Genomic DNA, 20305 nt, shown 5'->3' with positions numbered 1-20305 from the left:
AGGAATGACTTTGCCCTTGGCATAGCAGATGCCTGGCCACAGGAGATTCTCAAAGCTGATCTTTCATGTCCCCAGCCACATGTCCACCTCCTGAAATTTTCCTCAGTGTCCTGTCTCCATCCCAGAAATGAAACACAAGCCGTGGCAGCTGCCTGGGTAGCGATCCAAGCTCCCGGCAACCCAAACACAAGCCAAAAGACATGCAAGAAAGAGACTAAGAAATTTTCCATCTCTGTCCTATTAATTTTGCAGAGGTGTTTGGTCACAAAGTCTGACTTTACAAGGTAATTGCAACTGTAAAACAGGGATAGGTCACTGATAGGCAAACTCCATATGTTCCATGATAGGCATTTTACGTTGTTACCTCCACTGCACTTAGTGTGCACTTTGAACATGAACACAGAAAAACTACCCTGAGATAAGATGTAGTCCAGTTCTTGAAATAAATGTGCCCCCCAAATAAAGGATAAGACAGTCTAGGTATGCTGCTGTTTTCATTCATCTGAATTTCAGGTGGAGCGTTAAGGAGTTTACAGCATGGGGAATTAGACCGCTTTGGTGTGAATGTAGTTAGGTGACCTCTTGAACTTTAAACATCCACATCATAAGATAAAGTTATTTTGGAGATAAGAAACAGAATAAATTCTGTAAGTCAGGCCTGAGCCTCAGACCGTCTGCTGGCCATCTCCACTCAATGACCATGGCGTTAATCGGCAGCTGGAAGGTAGAGCGCAACGAGAACTATGACAAGTTCATGGAGAAAATGGGTAAGAACTCAATTCTTCTGTGGCTTTGTCTTTGGTTTCTTGCAGATATTTTGTTCTCTAACAACTTCTAAGTCTCAGTTTAGGGAATGGCTCATGTTGCGAAGAAGAGGGTTTACAATAATGAGTGATGGCTCAGAGTAGGGAAAACCATATGACAACCTCTAACATGAAGAATACATTGTCTCACATTGGAAGGAAAGAATATTGTATGCTGTCCTATGAAATACAAGAAAGAAATCAAGATATACTCTTTTCACTCTTCAGTGAATGATTATGTCATTGAAATTTTTTTTTTTTTTTTTTGGTAGAGCCAAAAATGACAATGTGATGAGTCCTTCTTCTCGCCTCCCTTACAGACTTTGAAACAGGAATTCTAGGCATGGAAAACAAAGGCCATATACAAAACTGATGGAAAGGTGTTTTCTCAAAAATCACAGTCCTAGTAAATTGGATTTAAAATCATTTCTTCTGACTTGTGAAACTTTGGAATAATCTTATGATTCTATAGTTTTTATTTAGCTGATGCTAATAGCTAACCCAATATTCTGACAGCTCACACACACATTTCTGTCATGTTCTCTAAAGTCTGCATCGATTATATCTACATTTCAGGAATTCAAAGTTTAAATTTGTATCGTCTCAGAATAGAGCATTTTACTATAGTATGTGCTAATGTCCACATTTTTGTGACAGAGATGTCAGAGAAAGAATTATGGAGTTCAAATTTTAAAAGCTATTATATAAAGCAAAGAGGTATTTTTTAAAAGGGGTAAAGTATAGGTGCAATTAAAGTTTCATTGACTTATAACTGTGTGACTGTAGCTTAATCCTTCATTCAAAATTTTTAGAATTTGATTGATTTAATGATGAAACACAAACTAGCTGACTTTATTTAAAAATGCTTAGACCTAAGATTCTACACTTTTATGCGTCATTTAGTTTTTAAGTTTTAAAAAAATAGTTTAAGCCGGTACCCTGGACTTGACCAGCTTAAAGCTTCTCTGCAGAAACAATCTGAATGGTCTCATGCATAGGCAAAGTCACAGAGTACAAACACATAACTACTTTTTTTATGGCACTTGGACTCCATTTTCTCCGACCTGTTTCCCTTCACAGGTATTAACGTGGTGAAAAGGAAGCTTGCAGCCCATGACAATCTGAAACTGACAATCTCACAGGATGGAAATAAATTCACCGTCAAAGAATCCAGTACATTTCGAAGCATCGAAATTGTTTTTGAACTTGGTGTAACTTTTAACTACTCTCTGGCAGATGGAACTGAACTCTCTGTAAGGCCATTTTTTTTTTTTTTTAATAAGCGATGCATTCTTGATTTTTCTAGTCTATACTAAGATCATCTCTGCTATGTGTCACTGGAAGGTTTAATTAATGCTGGTCTCTTTTATGCAATGAAACAGTTCATAGTTTATCCACATTATATAGTGCCCAAATTAGCAGAATGTTAAAATGTTTTCAATGTTTTCATTTTTACACCACCTCGGTAAAGAATTTGAGCTAGAAAAACATCCTTAGACTGACTTAATATAAACTCAGATTTCATAAAGAAATCTAAGGTTCAGTGTTTTCAACTTTACTTATCTACCAGCCACAAAGTTTTCCAATTATGCAGCTTAAACTTAATAGGCATTTAATAAATGAATAAAATAATAAGGTAAATTAATATACTAGGGGAAAATGCGTGGTGACAGAGAATGGTATAATGCTATATAGCACAGGTCCTGGAATATACTGCTTAATTTTTTTTAAAGATTTATTTTATTATGGTTACAAGAGTTGGGGTATAGGCCAGAGGGGTGGGTGGAGGAAGGGGTGGTTGAGAGGACTCACCAGAGAGAGAGTGGGGAGCACAACAGGCAGACTGACAGAAATACACTGCTGAGGGAGCAGTGGGTGAGACAGGAGAGGTCTGCTGAACTGCGTGGGTTGGCATCCTGGCCTGGGATCGAACTCCTGCTTCAGTGGCTGCCCACAGCTTCATAGTGCTAGGACTTAACCATTTGTACCACCAGGGGTTGGGGGGGGTGCAGTACTGCTTAATGTTTAAGAGAAAATTTTAGGAGACTCCAATTTTTCTACTGATTTTTGAAAATCCTTTTTGGACTTAGAATTTTTCCCGTTAAATTATGTATGTCTGTGATGACAACTAAGCTGTCAAAGATTAACTACTAGAACAATTACCTAATTAAAGCAAGGACAGTTACTAGCCTTACCAATTAGAACCATGACTAAAGTTAGCACAGCCCTTTTAGCATGAAACATTTAGAAAAGAGAAGCCCTGTTCATCTGCTTCATTTGGAAGCTACTGTGTGAGAGGAACATAATGGTGACCAGCAAATATGCCAGAGCTACATCCAAGCCTGGCTGTGTGACCGTGAGTGGGACAGCGTGTCACTTTGTTCATCTGTCCAACAGAGACAATGTCATTTCATTGGCAAGACTCAACAAGCAGAGCTACAGAGGCTAGAACGACGCCTAACATGCGCAACACCCTTAAAATTCTATTTTTTAACATAGGGGACTTGGAACCTGGAGGGAGAAAAACTTGTTGGAAAATTCAAGCGGGTAGACAATGGAAATGAACTGAATGCTGTCCGAGAAGTTGTGAATGGTGAGATGGTCCAGGTGAGTTGCAAAAGGATTGTAGCTATTTGGCACAAAGATAACTACGTCACAGTAATCTTTTTTGTGGTTGCTGAGTTAAACCTACAGTAAATAGGTTGTAACTTTTCTCATAAATCTTACTGTTTTAAAATGTACTGTCTTGTAACTATTTATGGAAAAGGATGTGTGAATCTGAATGCACATTTATGAAGCCACCGGTCACATACATGGGTTTCTACCTGAAAATGTAAATAACTACAAACCAAAACGGGTTTATTTTACTTATATTTCTATATAAAATGCATTCACCTTAAGTATACTTCCAACTCGTTTCAAAGCTATAAAGCTAATGTTATTCTTAGTTTAGCCTTAATCTTTAATGACAAATTCTTCCTATGTTTGCTCACCCTTTCAGACTTATGTGTATGAAGGCGTACAAGCCATGAGGATTTTCAAAAGGGAGTAAGCTGTATGCCTGGAACACAGACCACAATGCAAACTGGATGGAAATCTATATTGTACCAGAACTGTCTTTCTCTGACTACATATAAAGTTACTCGTTGATTAGGAATTTTTATAAACATTGGCCAATGGCTTGATTTCCAGTCTTGCCAAAACCAAACAAGTAAAAATTAGGATTGGACCTGTTTTACATTCTCTACCATGTAAATTCATTGGTGCTCTAAAAGAATTTGTGACTTGAAACAAACATGAATAAATATTGCTCCCACACCTCTCTCTCGAAGTGGCCTCTCTTTTAGAGAAAAGAAAAAGAAAAAGAAAAAGAAAACCTCTGTATGACCTGTGCACTGATGCAATTGCATTGTTTGTTCCTCTCCATGTTGGGTAAACTACAAACACAGACTGCATGGGACGCTTTGAAACCTTGCTCAACCAGAAAACTTAGAAATAAGAAAAGCAAATACCAAATAAGTAGTCCCATAAACTCACAACACAGAGCTAATCACATCCTGATTTTAATAGGCTTCCTCTTTAACCTTCTTGGGTGTAGACTGGTAGATCTCCCCAGTCTGGCACATAGGTTGCTGAGCACAATGCTATAGCAAACAACTGGTGTACTGAATCAAAGAATTACACTAACTTCCTATATTGTTAATGATTGCCCAGGCTTGGCTAATAATGAGGTTCACCCTCGATTTAAGAAGTCCTTGCCTTTCAATCTCCACTGTAACTCACTAGACCAGAATCTCTGGAAACAGAACCAGAGATTTCACAAGACTGCCAAGTGATTCTGATGTTCCAGGGCCACTGAGCAGTCTTTGAGAACTGGCCGGCTCCCTTCTGTATTCATGAGCACACACAATGCCCATCTTCCACTCACATCCTCACCTGCCCTATTTTAAGGACTTCAGGTACCTATTTGGCCATGGAGAGGGATGCCAATTTTTAAGCCATTACTTCCAGATTATCTTGAGTAGTCCCTTCCTATACTGATGAGGATAACGGCATATTTAGATAGTTCTTAGTAAACAGCAGACTCTGGCAAACATGGTGTACTTACGGTTAGTACATCAGAATGTGGAGAGACAATCACTTGAGAATATAATAAAACCTAAGTGCTCTCCAGATGAATGGAGAAGGCAGGTGACACAGACACACTCACACACATACCCACATACACACACACAAATGCCACTTAGTTATAAAGGATGACATCTTTATTCATCCTTTCCAAGGACACATGGGTGGAACCAAAGGACACTTCACTTAGGGAAGTAAGTTGGATGGAGAAAGTTTAACCCTATATGATTCCTGCGATGCCGCTTAGACCCGCTTCCTGCCTTCCGCATGGCTTCCAATCACCGGGCCCCCGACCACCGAGGGCCCCCGACCACTGAGGGCTCCCGACCACGTGACCACCTGGTGCCGCTCCAGCCTCTGGCTCTGCTTCTGCAGGTGCCTGTGAAGAGCTGCCCCTGCTGCCGAAGGGCACCCCACTAAGAGCTGTCCACCGCTCCGCCCCTGCAGCAACGCCCAGCCACGGCCCCTGCCCGGGCACACCCACCCGCCTCCAGGTACAGCCTCGGGCTAGTGCCCCTGGCTACTGCAGAGGCAGTCACAGTGCCCGCCACCGTGGGCTAGATCCCAGTGCATCACTTACTGGGCCACCAGCTCCGGCCGCCTCAGAAAGACATCTTGCACGAGCAGCTTTTGGCTTGGACTGCTGGACACCGCGGACCTGATGTGGGGTAGGGCATATGGGCATCTGTGGCCTTGGAGACCTGCCTTTCTCCAACTCCCTCTGCTCCCCCACCCCTCTGCAGGTGAACCCTGCTGCTGATACACTCCGAGTCCTGCCCTGCAGCTGTGAGCGCACAGATGAGGCCCCGTGAATCCTGAACTTTCCCCAGAGTTGCCCAGTTTCCACTGCTGAAGAGAAAATAGTAATGACTGATATTTTCTCACATTTTAAAATGAAAGGTTCAAGGCCCTCTCTGGTGGCGCAGCGGGTTAAAGCACAGCACTGAGGAGCTAAAGCCACTTCCGCACGAGTTTGATCCCCGCCTGCCCCGAAGGTGACCCACATGGCGCGGCAGACCTCTCCTGACCCGCCCGCTGCTCCCCTCAGCAGTGTACTTCGTCGATCTGCCTGCTCTGCTCCCCACTCTGTCTCTGGTGAAGCCTCTCACCGCCCCTGCACCTCTGGCCTGTACCCCAGCTCTGCATGCATAAATAAATAAATCTTTAAAAAAAAATTAAAGGTTCAATGTACTTTTACCTGTTTACTGGTGTTCAGGGTTGAACTAACTCTGAAATTTATTAGCTTGTCTATAGAGGGCATGACGAATATGGGAGTGAAATGTAGGTCTTATCTTTCAGGCCAGTACATTATGATCCATGTTATTACTCAGCCTGTTGTAAACAAAAACAGCTAAAGAAAACAAGTGTCCCTTTCGTTCCTCGATGGCACCCCAGAACAGAATGCGCCGGGCCAGACTGCAGAATAAGGCAAATACAGGGCTGGGCTCGGACCGATTTCCAGCCTCCTGGCAGGCTCTCTTCTTTCACGACGTGTGTCCTCGACTGCTACCATTTATTAGTACTGGAGAGCTGCCCATCATCTAGGGCTGTCGTTGCTTTAATCCCTGCGTGAGCAAAGTGACCCTGACGGGATGCCAAGCTGACGGACTAGCGAGGGTGCTGACCCGGCAGCGGCTGTCTAAGGCATGGGGTCTGGGCAAGAGGAACAGTGCAGCTGGTGGCACCCAGAACCTGAGGCAATTTGACTTGAGAAGTCCGGTGTCAAGAAGGAAGAAGGCTTAAAGAGGAAAAAGCGGGCAGCAGTAAGGTAAAAGCCTTGAGTATGGGGAGCTACATGCAGCAGTGGCCAGAGCAGCTGGCGAACAGCTTCCTACACAGCAGAATGGAGGGGCAGAGGGGGCGATTGGCCTAGCACCCGCTGAGGCATTTACATGGGGAGTGGAGGCTCGGGAGGAGCAGACAGGGGCACACCTGGTCACGAAGTCCTACTCTTGCAAAGCGCCTGCACGGAAGACACACGACAGTCGTTTCTGGAAGTACAGACCAGCACGAATGGGCGTTCCACACTCTACCACACCATGGCCGTCACCTCGGCTCGGTCGGCTCGGTCGCCTTCATCTCCCTCTAGGTTACTACGCCAACCCACGGTCGGGAAAGCCTCCCCCGCCTTACCTCCCTGCCCACCCCCTTGGCATCTTTTTCAATACAGCAGCCAGAAGAATCATTTAGTATTCAAAGCCAGATCACTCACTCACTCCTCGCCCAAACGCTGCCAGGCCCCCATCTGTCCGGGCAAAGCCCTCACGGGGCCGGGAGACTTGAAGCGACCAACCCCCTCTGACCCAGCCACACGGCTGTGTTCCAGCTTTCACACGAGGATCCGGGAAGGCAACGCCCTGGATAAGCGTCCCAAGGCAGCACAAGCCGGGTAAAAGGGGGAACGGGAAGGCCGCCAGAGAGCCCCCGATAACCCAGGGCCGAGCCCCATCCCGAGCCGGCTCAGGAGGCGGACTCCGGCTTCCCAGAGCTCAGGAGCCATGCGGTGAACAGAGAATGGGGTTTGGAGTCCCACAGACCTGCCTACACTCTTATCTTTCCACTTACTAAAATTCAAGTTCTGAATCTCAATTTGCCCTACGTGATGGGGGAGAGCGGCCTCCCAGCCACTCTGATGGGCTGCAGCGGCCGCTGGCCCTCGCCATGACTGCCCTGCTCCAGAGCTGCCAGTCCCTCGGGCCGGGTGGGGCCTCCCACGGCCTCCAGGCTGGCACCTCCAGCAGCAGAGCAGCCTGGGAGCCGCGGCTGTGAGCTCAAGAGCAGACGCCGTGAGGCCAGGTGAGCTGCACCTGCAGGCCAAGAATGCCCAGGCCAGCGGTCCCTGCCCTCACCTGTGCCGGCCCGCAGCGGGCACAGCTGCCTACAGCCTGCTTGTGCTGGCCTGGCCCTGCAGCCCGGGGCCAGTGACTGAAGCCAACCACCTGCGCGGCAGTGAGGGTTTGGCCACCAAGGTGGAATGTTCTGGCTGCTCACGCTCCTCGGAATGGGGCTGAGGGCAGGGAGGAGCAGCGTGGCTGAGGTGGTTTACAAGGCAGGGCAGCAGACAGTCTCACCCTGTGGCTGCTGGCAGCCTGGACTGTGGTACCTGCATGCAGGGGCCCCCCTTCGCCACGTGTCTTTCCTGCCCGGCTTCTGAGCACCAGCTTTTCTCAGTGTCTCGTCCCTCGGCTCCATTTTCTGATGGACAGGTCCTCCCGTCTCCCTCCTCACGAGCTCCAGACTCTCCCTGGAGGCCAGCAGTTCAGGTCCCACCTGCCTCCCAGTTTCTGTCTAGCAGACAGTCGCCGCCGTTCAGGTGAGACTTTCGATCGGAATTCTGCGGTCCTGCCTGGGGTGGGACACACCACGCCGGCTGGCCGTGGGACAGCCTATCCCGCAGCCTCTCTCAGCTCCCTCTGCTCACTCCCTCCTCAGCCCTGCCTCTGGCCCTCCCTGCGCTGTCTGTTTTTGAGTCATGTTCAGCAGTGTAAGTACACAGGCGAGGACGCCCCAGCTCCAGCCAGATCAAGCCCTGACCTCCCGGTTTGAGAAATGAGGGTGAGTGATGACATTCTGAGATTGCTCTTAATTGAGGTGTGACATCTAACACACGGAGCATGGTACTGAGCCCACGGCTGGCGATGAATAATGTGAATAATACAGAATGTGTCTTTTCCCGTCGAGAAGAGCCTCGGATATAAAACTTCTTCAAAATACCCCATTTAGTGTGTGTGGACCACCCCCTTCAGCAGGTATCGCCTGCTAGGTGAGAACTCGTGGTCCGAGTGTAGTTTGTGACACAGCCCGCCGGGGGCTTTGGGTGAGTCACTTTGTCTCTGTGAAATTTGGCTGAATCGTCTTTAAAATCAGGCAACCAAACTAGATGATTTCTAGAATCCCTGACAATGTTAAGAGTCTGAAGAAACCGCTGTGGAGTTTCCTCCCATGCATATGCCAGGGAGGTACAGGAACAAGGATTGATTTTTCCAGAGTGGGGCACCCCTGGCTCACCGGCACCCGACTTGTGCAGGTCAGAAAACCCTTTGTCTTGTTTTAACGCTGTGTAGTTACGGTCTTGAAAGTCTCAGTAAGTTCTGAACAAGCAGCCCTTTATTTTCATTGTCTACTGGGCCCCACAAGTTAAACAGCCAGTCCCATTCCTATGGACTAAGTATGGTGTGAGCAACTACACACCAGCTACAAGACATCCCAGGGCATCTCAGAGGAGAGACGGGGTGGATGAGAAGGTTGTTTGGGGGTTGCGTTCAAGAGGGAGGGGTCCATAGGGTCAGGAGGGGAGGAAGTGGTGAATAAACATTTCAAGGAATTATGAAACGTTTTCCCTCCCCTGGGCCTTTCTCGAACTACAGCTTAACACTGCCGCCTACTGGTCAGAGCCGCGAACTGTCTGAGCGCTGCCCCTGCAGGGTAAATAAGCCAGCCAGCCAGTCACCTAGAGCAGGTTCCAGAAAGGACAGGTAAGTGCCCAGCAGGGCAAAGTTATCAATAGTCATGCTTCTTCAGTTCCAACTTCCAAACTAAAAAAATAAATTAATACAAAGGCTTCTTCTACTCCTCTGAATAATTCCCTAAAGCAGTTTTCATTTTTGTCAACAAAAGCCATTCTTCACAAGTCTTGCGTACCAGGAGGCGCCAAATATTCAACGGTGAGTATCACAGGAGAACTATTCAGGTTATTAGGAACTTTATCAAATTCTCATTGTCATCATGGATCTCAGCAAAATCCCTAGAATAGCACTGCCACTTTTAAAATCAGACAGTCACTGGGGGAGAGTGTTATCCCTTTGCCTGATGATGTGCAGGGCGGAGTCTACATCCCACTTTCAGCGTAAGGACCTACCCCGGGGCGACATTCCTGAAGAACTGAATGGAAAAGAGAAAGCAAGATATATAGTACATGAGATGCCTCAGAGAAACCAAAGTCAGAAAGAGAGAGTTCAAGAGTGCCAAGGAGTAAGAACGCGGGTGCAATTTTAAATAGGGTGGTCACCTGAGTAGGTGATGCTTGAGCAGTAACCTGTCAGGAGGGAATGAAGTCATTCCAAGTATATATATATTTTTTTTAAGATTTATTTATTTATTCGTACAGAACTGGGGTACAGGCCAGAGATGTGGAGGGTGAGAGGATTCACCAGAGACAGAGCGGGAAGCAGAACAGAGAGATCAACGAATTACACTGCTGAGGGGAGCAGCGGGCGGGTCAGGAGAGGTCTGCTGGGCCATGTGGTCACCTCCGGGGCAGGCGGGAATCGAACTCATGCAGAAGTGGCTTTAGTTTCTTAGTGCTGTGCTTTAACCCGCTGCGCCACCAGGGAGGGCCCATTCTAAGTATATTTTATGTGACGCTGGGTAGTGTACGAGCCCTGAGCTTACGTGCTTGGGTCTACGTCAGTCTTAAAACAGCCCTGAAGTTATAGGTATTGAGTTTCTATGATGTACAAGATAAATAGTCCACTCAGCACATTCTGTGAAGGCTCAAAGGGGCTAGCTTAGAAGAGCAGGGGAGCACAACTGAATGGGCATTATGAGATCAGCATCAGTGTCATTTATTCTGAATTAGTGAAGGATTACTTTGTGAAGTGGCAATGTTGAAAATCTATGACTCTTACCCTTCCTTGTTTCTAAAGTAAATATACTATCTTGGGGCCTCCCTGGTGGGGCAAAGGGTGAAGTCTCAGTACTGTGAAGCCATCAGCAGCCACTGCAGCATGAGTCTGACCCCCGGCCAGGGAGCTGACCCACATGGCGCTGCAGACCTCTCCTGACCCGCCCACTGTCCCCTGACTCCAGCAGTGTATTGCAGTCAGCCGGCCTGTTCCGCTCCTCACTCTGTCTGATGAATCCTCTTACCCCCACCTTTGGCCTACAACCCAGCTCTTATATGCAGAAATAAGAAAAATAAATCTTTAAAGTCAATACGCAATCTATTTTGGTCAGGCTGAGTTACCAACTGATAGAACATATTCTGTGGCTGAGTGGAGTGTTCTACGCTCGTTTGCCCAGGCGCTCGTTCACATTAGTGTGCAAGTCCCTTTTTTGGTTAGTGATTTCTAATTGTTTCATTTGTTAATCAAAGCGAGGTGGAAAGTTCTCAAGTAGAGCTCTCTGTCCTTCAATTTTGTTCAGTGTAAAACAGCCTATTTCTACACTAATACTTTCCAAACCCTTCATCAAACCTGCTTCAAGAGTTAGAAATAAGTGACTCACTCTTGCCCGTGAGAACACTTCCATTTCTGGTACAGCCAACAATTTACTTGCCTCCCCTAATTTTAGTAAAGTCTCACTGTCAGTTAATATCAGAATCTTCTTTAATAAGCCACTAACAGAGGATCTGGGACACACCATAGTTTAGTTAATTCTCAGGTGATCATCTTTTCACTCCCAAAGTCTACAAAGCAAAGGACAACACTATTTTTCTTTAATACAATACACTGTTTTGTCTCTATTCGCAAGGCACTGAATAGATGCAAATTGAGCATTTTTGTAACAACCTTAAATAATTCATTTATATCCAATTCTCTAATTCTATAACTGGAACAATCAATTGTAAAACGCTTTCGTAAATATTTCATGGCAGTTGATTTAAGACACAACTACACAGTCATGTTTTCATTCAGATCCCACTGATATCACACTAGACTCTTGAATTTCCTGAACCAACCCCAGGTTCATAATGCGATGAGAAAATGTTTACCAGCCACCAGGGAAAACCCAAGCGGTACAGTGTAGGGGTTCATCGCATGATTGCCCCAAAATATGCTGCCTTTGCATAATAATTCTGAGTTAAAGCATCTGGCAAAGAGCAGGAACAACAGAGGTACGCTGACCTTCCACTGTCTGTCGAAAGGCAGAGATTCGAGACCCACAGGCGAGGGACCCTGTTCCGGGAGGAGGGAACGCGCATCACCAGAAGTGGGGACATGACCTGGAAACCTGCAGCCACACAGTCCAAGTCACCCACAGTTGACTGCGCTTAGTCCACACTCCTTTGTCTGACTCAGTCTGTGTCTAGAAGGTACAAAGGCTTCTTGCTCTGCTCACATCCTCAGGTCTTCCTTCTCCTGGCAAGGGAACCATGTATACTATAAAACGAATATGCTTTTCTCCGGCTGACCTGCTGGTGTCAGCTTTGCTCAGGCTCAGAGAGTAGAAGTTTCCTCTCCCAGTCACAGTGACTTCAGCAGCAAGGAGGATGCGCAGGCTGGCCCGATGCAGGCCACAGCCTCTGCAGCTGGTAGGTACTGAGTCCTCTGATGCATGGTGGCAGAGGGTAAGAACTCTCAACATGCCAGACCCCCAGAACCCTTTAATTTGCTGGGCTCAAATTCTGAATTCCAAACCTTGCTGGGCTCAGTTTGAAAGGTGAAAGCTGACCTTTCCCTTTCTCTAGATTTAGAGTAGCTAGAGGAAACACTGGTGTGACCTGTGCCAGGTGTAGACCCTGGGCTGCTATTATGAGGACTTTGTTTTCTCTTCCTAATGGCTATGAAGAAAAGAAAGCTTCAAAAACTATCTCCCAGCCCTCTCTGGTGGCGCAGCGGGTTAGAGCACAGCACTAAGAAGCTGAGCTCAATCCCCACCCCGGAGGTAACCCACATGGCGCAGACCTCTCCTGGCCCACCCGCTGCTCCCCTCAGCAATGTACTTTGTGATCTGCCTGTTCTCTCCCCACTCTGTCTCTGGTGAAGCCTCTCACCGCCCCTGTATCTGGCCTGTACCCCAGCTCTGTATATACCAATAAATAAATCTTTAGAAAAAAAAAAATCATCTCCCTAGACCCCAACATCTTCCAGGGTTGTGTGGGAAAAGAACCCATCAATGGTCTTGCCCTGAACCCCTGGAAGAGAAGGGAGGGAGGAGAGAGCAGGGTGGAATCCCAGGAACACAAATTTCTAGGGACATCTGACTCTGGCCACGCACAGAGTCTTATCTCTGCTTCACCTCCTGCCCCTTCACCTGCCTCCTCCCAGGTACTTCCTCAGCAACAACCTGTGGCCCTCAGGAACATCAACCTCCTGAGGCCTTATGATCCGCACTGAGCAAACCCAGCACTCTAGCCTACCTAATTCTCATGTTGCACTGCCAAGAAATCCTGGGGAGGGGCCGAGCGGGGACATGTCCCCTGGTGTCTACGGCAGCAGACACACCCTCAAGCTGCCTCCCTACCCACTGAGCCACTGGGCTCCCCAATCACGACTCCGCCCACCCTGCTCTTTGACAAGCCTCTAAGACAGTGACACGTCTTCACAGTGTCCGTCACCGACTCCATACATCAGTCTAACACTGAATCCAGTGACTCCATTCTCCTGCCACTCCACTCCAGAACAGCTCTGCAGCTAGACTGCGCAGTGGCTCCTGCTGATGAGGTGTGGTGGAGACATTCTTATAGACTCAAGATGCCCTTTAGGAGTCAACCATGCTGTTCCGCCAAAATCTGAGAGTCTTGTGGAGTCATAACCCCACCAGGACCCCCCCTGCCTACAGGCACATCGCTGCTCCCCTACACAGGCTACCCACAGCCCTGCTGAAACTGCCAGGTTCGCTGTGCAGCCCTTACTGAGGAGACCAATGCTATCCCCGGGGAAGGACGGGGCTCTCCAGGCTGCTAAATGCACAACCCAAAATGGAGCCCTGTCCTTCCTTTTTACACCCAGTTGCTAAACCTGTCTTTATCCACGGGTGGCATTAGCTAGCCAAGCAAATACCCCCAGTCTGAGAAAAGCCAATGGTACCAAAACAAGACACAATGAGCAGGCCGAGTATGCATTACCCGTCTCCCTATGACCCCCTTTCTCTTCACCTCTTGGCTCTACTTATTCCCACCAGAGGGGACTTACGGGCAGTCACGGGCCACGAGGCCACTGGTTCTGCACGGACAGCCACAGAGTTCTGACCCAGTGATTTTCCACCGCATCGCTTACACAGGTCACCAGATTTCAAGAGGAAACCACACACCTTAGGAAACCTCCTGAACCCCCAAGGCCCCTTGAGGTGAGTTTCAGAGCTGCGCTTCCAGCGTTAGGCTATTCCCGTGTCTGGTTACTGCCCTCACCCGAGTGCCTGGACTGGTGCCGTCAGGCCAGGCAGAACGATGCTCTAGCAGGGAAGAAGGCAATGGAGGATTTCTCACTCTAGCATTCCTTAATGGAGTGAGTCAGACCGAGAAATTCATTTGCTAACTTAAGCAAGCGATGTGTCAGCAAACTTGGTGCACTCATTAAAATTTCATACTGAATTTCCCAATCTTTAGGGTGAACATGATATAAAAACATAGACATGAAGAACTTTTAGGAAAGGTTATTGAGAAACTGCATTTAAAGAGCGGAAAGCATTATCTCTGGCCTTTATCACAGTCTGGAATATTCCCGGTGGAAAACAAGAACTACCCCCTTTGAAACAGTGTTTGTGGGTGCTGAGCGTCCTGGCATCTCAAAACCTGCTGACCCCGGACTGCGTGGATGTTGCTATAGTGGACGGCTGGTGGTCTGGCTGGGTACTGCAGGACATCAGCACAGGTAAACGCACCAGGTCTCTGCAGCCTACAAGCCAACCCTCCTGACCAAGGACCACACGTATAGCAAAAAGGGTCATTACCACATTCCTGAGAAGGTCCTTACGGAGTACAGCCAAGCACCATCACAAGAAAAAGAAAGCCCTCCCGACCGCCACGTCAGATTCCGATCCGCACCGCCAAGAAGCCAGTATTAAGGTGGCCTTAAAGTTCCCAGGAAACTCCCAACCACAGAAACAGCGAAATCATGACGTACATGGGTTTTCCCGGAGTCCAAATAAAAGGACACTTCCACTTATTTTCTTCCCTTTCTGGGTTTACTCACTAGAGCGGAATCCTGTCCAAACTTACAAAAACTCCCAGACTAACCAAGACAAGACTAGCAAGAATCAAACCCTTTGTTCTCTCTCCCCTCCTTGTGGTTAAACTTTAACTCACCTGTAATGCACCTCTCCAAGTGTATTTCGGGGAACTTGGAAATCGTGCTCCATCTCTGCGAGAGCCGCTGAAGTGACAGTCACTTCAAGGACAAGCAGCTGTTGGTGGTTGCCTGCCGACGGCCTCGTGACACACCGCTGCGGAGAGAGAAACGCAGTGACCTGGGGCCTCTGGACTGGCTCGGCCTCAGAGCGAAGCCCCTCACTCTCTTCTCATCCTACTTCCGCCCCATAAAATCATAGCACCCCTGCATTCGGGAGCCAGCTTCTAGGGAGAGAGTCCTGCTGACTCCCCTGGTGGCCGGCGGGAGATGAAACGCTTTTGCGAAAAGACATTGTGGCGGTTCAGTTTGGTCTTCTAGGCCATGATGCCAAACATGCAGTTTGGTCTTTTCCACCATTCTGAATCAAGCCTGCCCTTTCTGAGGCCATCTATCAAGAGGCTGACTGAAAGTCTCCGCCAATCCAATTTTACCTTTGTTATAACACTATCAGCTCTAACCCATTCTTACTCAACAGGTCCAGCACAAATGCAATTCTACCCTGAGCACACATACACGAACATATGCACACACACACATGCTAGTTTATCACACTCGTGCTATATAGGACAATGGTCACTACTGTGAATAGGTGGACGACAGGACACAGCAGGACCTGAAGACATGCCCAAGAAAGCAATGTGAGTCTACTCTGGTTAGTCTAGGCACAAACCCCTAGGGAAACTCAGGATCACCCACTGCTCAGGGAGGTCCCAGAAAGGCAGCAAACTGGCGTGATGCTGGACCTTTCCTAGCTGACAAACCCAGGCGACACAAGGGTTGCTTCTGCAGAAAGTGTCCTCAAGCTTCTTGTGAAGTGATAAATCTTAGCACTGCCTCCTCGTAACAGCATTTGTCTGGGCAGCAGGTGCGGTGACTGGCTCACAAAGCCACCCTGTGCTGCCTGAGTCATAAACCTCTTGTTCACTTCATCAGTTGCCAAATACCAAAGGTTACATCCAGGTGACCAAAAATGCAGACTAACCTGGTGAACTGCCATTTCCCCACAGCTGACTTTTCTGGAGGACACAGGCACCCAGCCCACTTCAGACAGGGCCAAGGCAAACACCTGGTCAGTAGGGTGATGGGTAACAAGCTCCCTCCCCCACCCCCAACTCACTCACACTCTCTCTCTCTCTCTCTCTCTCTCTCTCTCTCTCTGAGGTTTCCACACTCTGAGGTATCCTGTCAGACTCAGCTAATCTAGGTAGCTGGTCAGTTTGACATGACATGTTTCTCTCATGTTTCGGGGTCTGTCTTTGCTTGCTTTAAATCCCTGCTCTTATGACTTGAATTTGCCAGTCAGAGAAGTTAGGAAGTGCTTGAACCCTGGCCACACAGAAAGCCTATTCCCAGGCTCAGGCCCTGCTTTCACTCTCTCTTCCTCCTGTCCACACCACCCCTCTCCCCTTCTTCTCCTCCCCCTGCACTTTAGTCCAGGTGTACTGTGTAATTTCCTGGTCTTTTAAGTAACAAACCTCTATTTTTTTTTCAAAGTGTCCTGATGGCGATTGCTTCTAGAAGGGAATCTTGCAATCATGAGAAGCTTGAGGGCAAGCCCAGCCCAACGGACTAAAACAAGGAAAGGTCCATGAGAAACTTAACTGGGCTCAGGTGCAAGCCCCTTAGCAAGAGTCTGGGACTGCTACAAAACACCTGTGAGGCACACCCAAGCCCGACAGCTGGCGAGGCCAAAGTGTGGGCGTCAGATTGACAGGGGTGCACGAAAGACAAGACACATCAAACTCACACCTGGTGGGTGAAAACCCATTCTGACCTTGTTCCCATAAACAGATACTTGCTTTTAATCTTATGTGCTGATAAAAGTGAGTGATTTGAAAGCCTGCTGCCAGCCACCAGGCGCTCCACCCTGGCCTTACAGACCAGTCGAGTTACCAATCTGGGCTCCTTTGTTCATTAAGTAGTAGCGCAGAGAACATACTAGAACCACATAGAGCAGATGAGAAGGGTATGCCACAAAGCCCACTGTTTCATAATGGTAAAAGCATTTCTGAATTTAGACACCTTTTCAGACTTTTGGGCTTATCTGCAAAAGGTTGAATCTTCCAGAGGAAGGCGACAGGGTTCTGCGTCACTGAAAACACTAGCAGCCCTTCCCTGAGAAGTCACCAGCGCAGCCTCCGCTACACCCCGAAACCTCCTGCCCTGGAAAACCCACCCAGGAGAGGCTAAGGGCCGTGATGGCTGAAAAGCGCTGCTTCCAAGTAGTTGGCCTGAGCCAGGCAGGAGCTATTGGCACCTTCTGAAAGAAGAAAAACGCTTTCCAACAGAAACTAGGCTCAGCGGTGTCGGGGTACCGGTGTCGGGGATGCGGAACTGATTTAACAGATGCGGGTGTGCAGCCAGGGTGCCCGCAGCGTCGTCCTTAAGCTCCTCGGCAGAACTGCGAGGGGGCGCTCGCTCGTCCCCAGCCCTGTCTGCGAGCTGCATCCTGTCTGCCCAGTGGCCTCTCCACTGTGTGCAGAGTCCTCTGCACCTCTCCGGAGCCTCATGCATCCCAGGCCACTCTGGGGAGGTGCCCTGAGAGCAGCACTACATGCTTACCGCCTGCCACCCCCAAACCCTCCCCGGGTCTTCGGAGGGCCCCATACCCATGTGCGTTGAATCCAGCCAAATGTAGTGGGTAAGCATGTAAAACTCACGCCAAATGTAGTGGGAGCTAGGCCGGCTGCGGGTCCAGGAGGCCGCCAGGCCCCAGAAGCCTTTACTCTTTCTTTGGGATCGCTCTGGGCGTCTCCAGGCTGGTCCTCGCACAGCCATAGCTCACGGTCTCGTAGCCCTCCCGCCCCCACGCTGCGTTGACGGCGCCCTTGTAGCCAGCTCCAGGCGCAGGTGTGCCCACTGGCGCATGCGCTCGCGTGCTCCAGGTGTTCCCCCCTATCGGGCGGCGCTTGCCCCTTACGCATGCGCCCAAGCACCTCACACCTTCAAGGCCACAGGTGATCGCCATGGAGGCCTGCCAGTCTCATTGACCTACAGGGGAAATGGGCTTCGATTAGGTCTTTGCCACTTTTGTTCTCTCTTGACAGATTCCTTCACCCTCTGCTACTAACCCAGTCCTCTCCTCTCCGCAGACACCAACTGAGCGCGTAGGGGACATCTCTGGGTGAGTCTCAAGACAGGAGAAATGAGGGGTTACGAGCATCTGACCCCAAGCTAATCCACTCTGACACAGTACTTTGAAATAAAGGCCCTAGTGGACAAGAAAAGCACCTCTTACCTTTCTTTTTCTTCCTGAAGCAAAGCATGTCTCCTGTGAGAGCTTCCCCCTACCCAGACCCCCCGGGAAGGGGAGCAGCCTCATCACCAGAAGCAAGGAAAACGTGCACGCTTTCTCTGCTTAATTAAGCAGAACTGGGCACCCCGGGTGGGTCTGTCCTCCCAATAGTCAAGCACCCCTTTTCTGCCAGCATTCCAATTTCGCTGGCTCACAACCCCAAACCTTTGGCTTATTTGGTAATTCACTCCCACGAGGCGGAGGCAAAATTCTAACGTTTTGCTCTCCATACCCCTTAGAAGTCACGCGCATCACGATGCTGCCCACTTCATACAGCTGTTTCGGGGATCCCGTGAGTGCAACACGATAAGGGCAGCACAAAACCCCCCCGAGGGGCCTCCCTCAATCTTCAGCCTAAAGCTGCGAGAGGACAGGGGTGAGTGCGGAGAGCGCACACCTGAGCGACCCGGGCCGATTCATCACCTGCTACTCATGGGACGTGACAGTGACTTCCGTCCGGGGTCCAGCGAAACCTGAGCAACCAGCTCTGGATCCCGCAGCGCGCGGCAGGGCAGCGGTGGGTGTGGGCGGGTCGGCTCGCTCCACCTGCCGCGGAGGCGCGCGACGAGCCAGCCGTCACGCAGGGAAGGAGACCGCGGCGCGGAACTGAGCCTGCGGCGGTGAGACCGGAGCGTTTCCGGGGGCGGGACCAGCGGACTGAGTAGGCTGTGGGACTCGCCCTCGTTTCCGGCGGCGTGAACGCGGAAGTGCCGGCACTGGCGCTTAAGCCCGACAGTGGCGGTGCCGCCGCGGCTAGAGATGGACGGCGATGCGGCGGCCCGAGGCGGTCAGGACGGGGTCCGGGAGCGGCGAGGCGTGGACGAGGCCGGGAGGCAGCGGCCGAACCACGAAGTACGCCCTCGGCATGGGGCTCAGCACCTGCCAAAGCACTCCTACTGGTTAGATATCTGGCTCTTCATCCTCTTCGATCTGGTCTTGTTTATCTTCGTGTATCTTTTGCCCTGGTGAGTACTTTGAACACAAGTTGTAGCTGAAGAAAACTTAAGAGCCCATCTACTACTCCGTTTGGGCTTTTTAAAAAGTTGCTTTGGCTGGTGGGGGGTGGGGGAGCCAAGGAAACTGAATTCCTGCGAGTATAGACTGCAAGTTCATACCGCTGGGGACTGGTGGGGGGCAGGGGTAGTGGCGGGGAGCAGAGGAATTGGGACGAGGGGATCTTAAAAGAGATGTGCGAACAGGGACTTTGTTTTTTTAAAGCGCGTTTCATATTTTTGGGATGAAACCAGCAAAGTTTGAGTTCCTGCTCGAAATTACGAAGGACTGGCGAATTTATTTAGCTTCTTGGAGCTTGATTTTGTCACTTGTTTAGTGACCAGGTCATAGGGGTTTACTGACGATTAAATGAGATTTTTATCCAAAATAGATTTGTTCACAGAGTGCCTGGCAGTCTCGCTGCTCACCAGACATACTTGTCACTATACCTATATCAGTAGTTACTTCTATACACTTGTTACTCCTTCCGTAAGCCCAGCACCTTTTTTTTTGTTTCATACACGCCCACACATACCAAACTGTTAAATCACACAATTTTGTACATTGCGCTGGCAAAACTATTTTCATTGCCGCTTACTAACCTCTCTTTCAGGGGAATTTAGGAGGTGGAGGTGAGGGAAAGGATAAGAAGAGAAACAGAACTGAGAGGTTAAAGAGGGATCGTTTCCTAAAGAAAGAACTTAAGGAGGGCCTGTACACAGCAAACATTGACCTTCATTTAGACTTTAACCTGGATTTGGAGTTTCTCAATATGAGTTTAGTGTCCCTTTATCTTCATGTTCATAAGTTTGCATTCCTTCATAGACACTTCCTAATTGTTCTCATCCCCAATTTTTGCAGGTTCTAGCACAAACTCATTGTGTCTGAGGCCTCCTTGTGTTAGGTTTGCTGGGTGGTGTCAATTTAGGTTGTGGTGAGGTGGAGGGGATATGAAAGTGATGAATATTTCCGTAAAATTCTGCCAAACCATTTGTGAACAATTTTCACTTTCTACCTTGCCTCTTTTTTTTTTTTTTTTTGGTAGAAAATGATACTCAAATATTGTAATTCTTTTT

General features: G+C 48.8%; 2 protein-coding genes across 2 annotated transcripts in view; both read left to right on the top strand.

Moving 5' to 3' along the window:
* The first annotated feature begins 700 nt into the window (after positions 1–700).
* On the top strand, positions 701–3855 carry FABP2 (fatty acid binding protein 2, intestinal). The gene is made up of 4 exons (XM_004686635.1): positions 701–767; positions 1884–2056; positions 3303–3410; positions 3805–3855. The coding sequence occupies exons 1-4, from the start codon at positions 701–703 to the stop codon at positions 3853–3855; spliced, it is 399 nt and encodes a 132-aa protein (XP_004686692.1).
* Positions 3856–18909: 15054 nt separating this feature from the next.
* The window catches only part of LOC101625570 (chromosome unknown open reading frame, human C4orf3), a 2866-nt gene continuing 1470 nt past the window's right edge, over positions 18910–20305 (top strand). Inside the window, exon 1 of the mRNA XM_012727849.1 lies at positions 18910–19201. Coding sequence (XP_012583303.1) covers positions 18996–19201 — 206 coding nt within the window. The 5' untranslated portion in view covers positions 18910–18995. The remainder of the gene's footprint in view (positions 19202–20305) is intronic.

Source organism: Condylura cristata, unplaced genomic scaffold (assembly GCF_000260355.1).
Source record: "Condylura cristata isolate star-nosed mole 26May11 unplaced genomic scaffold, ConCri1.0 scaffold00021, whole genome shotgun sequence".
Taxonomy (NCBI): Eukaryota; Metazoa; Chordata; class Mammalia; order Eulipotyphla; family Talpidae; genus Condylura; species Condylura cristata.
The sequence above is the reverse complement of the archived record's forward strand: the minus strand, read 5'-3'. Positions and strand labels throughout refer to the sequence as shown.

Excerpts from the sequence above, each read along its gene's own strand:
- FABP2 (XM_004686635.1), top strand. The coding sequence starts at position 701 with ATGGCGTTAATCGGCAGCTGGAAGGTAGAGCGCAACGAGAACTATGAC. Across the intron at positions 768-1,883 it reads CAAGTTCATGGAGAAAATGG|GTATTAACGTGGTGAAAAGG; the intron begins GTAAGAACTCAA and ends TTCCCTTCACAG. Across the intron at positions 3,411-3,804 it reads TGAATGGTGAGATGGTCCAG|ACTTATGTGTATGAAGGCGT; the intron begins GTGAGTTGCAAA and ends TCACCCTTTCAG.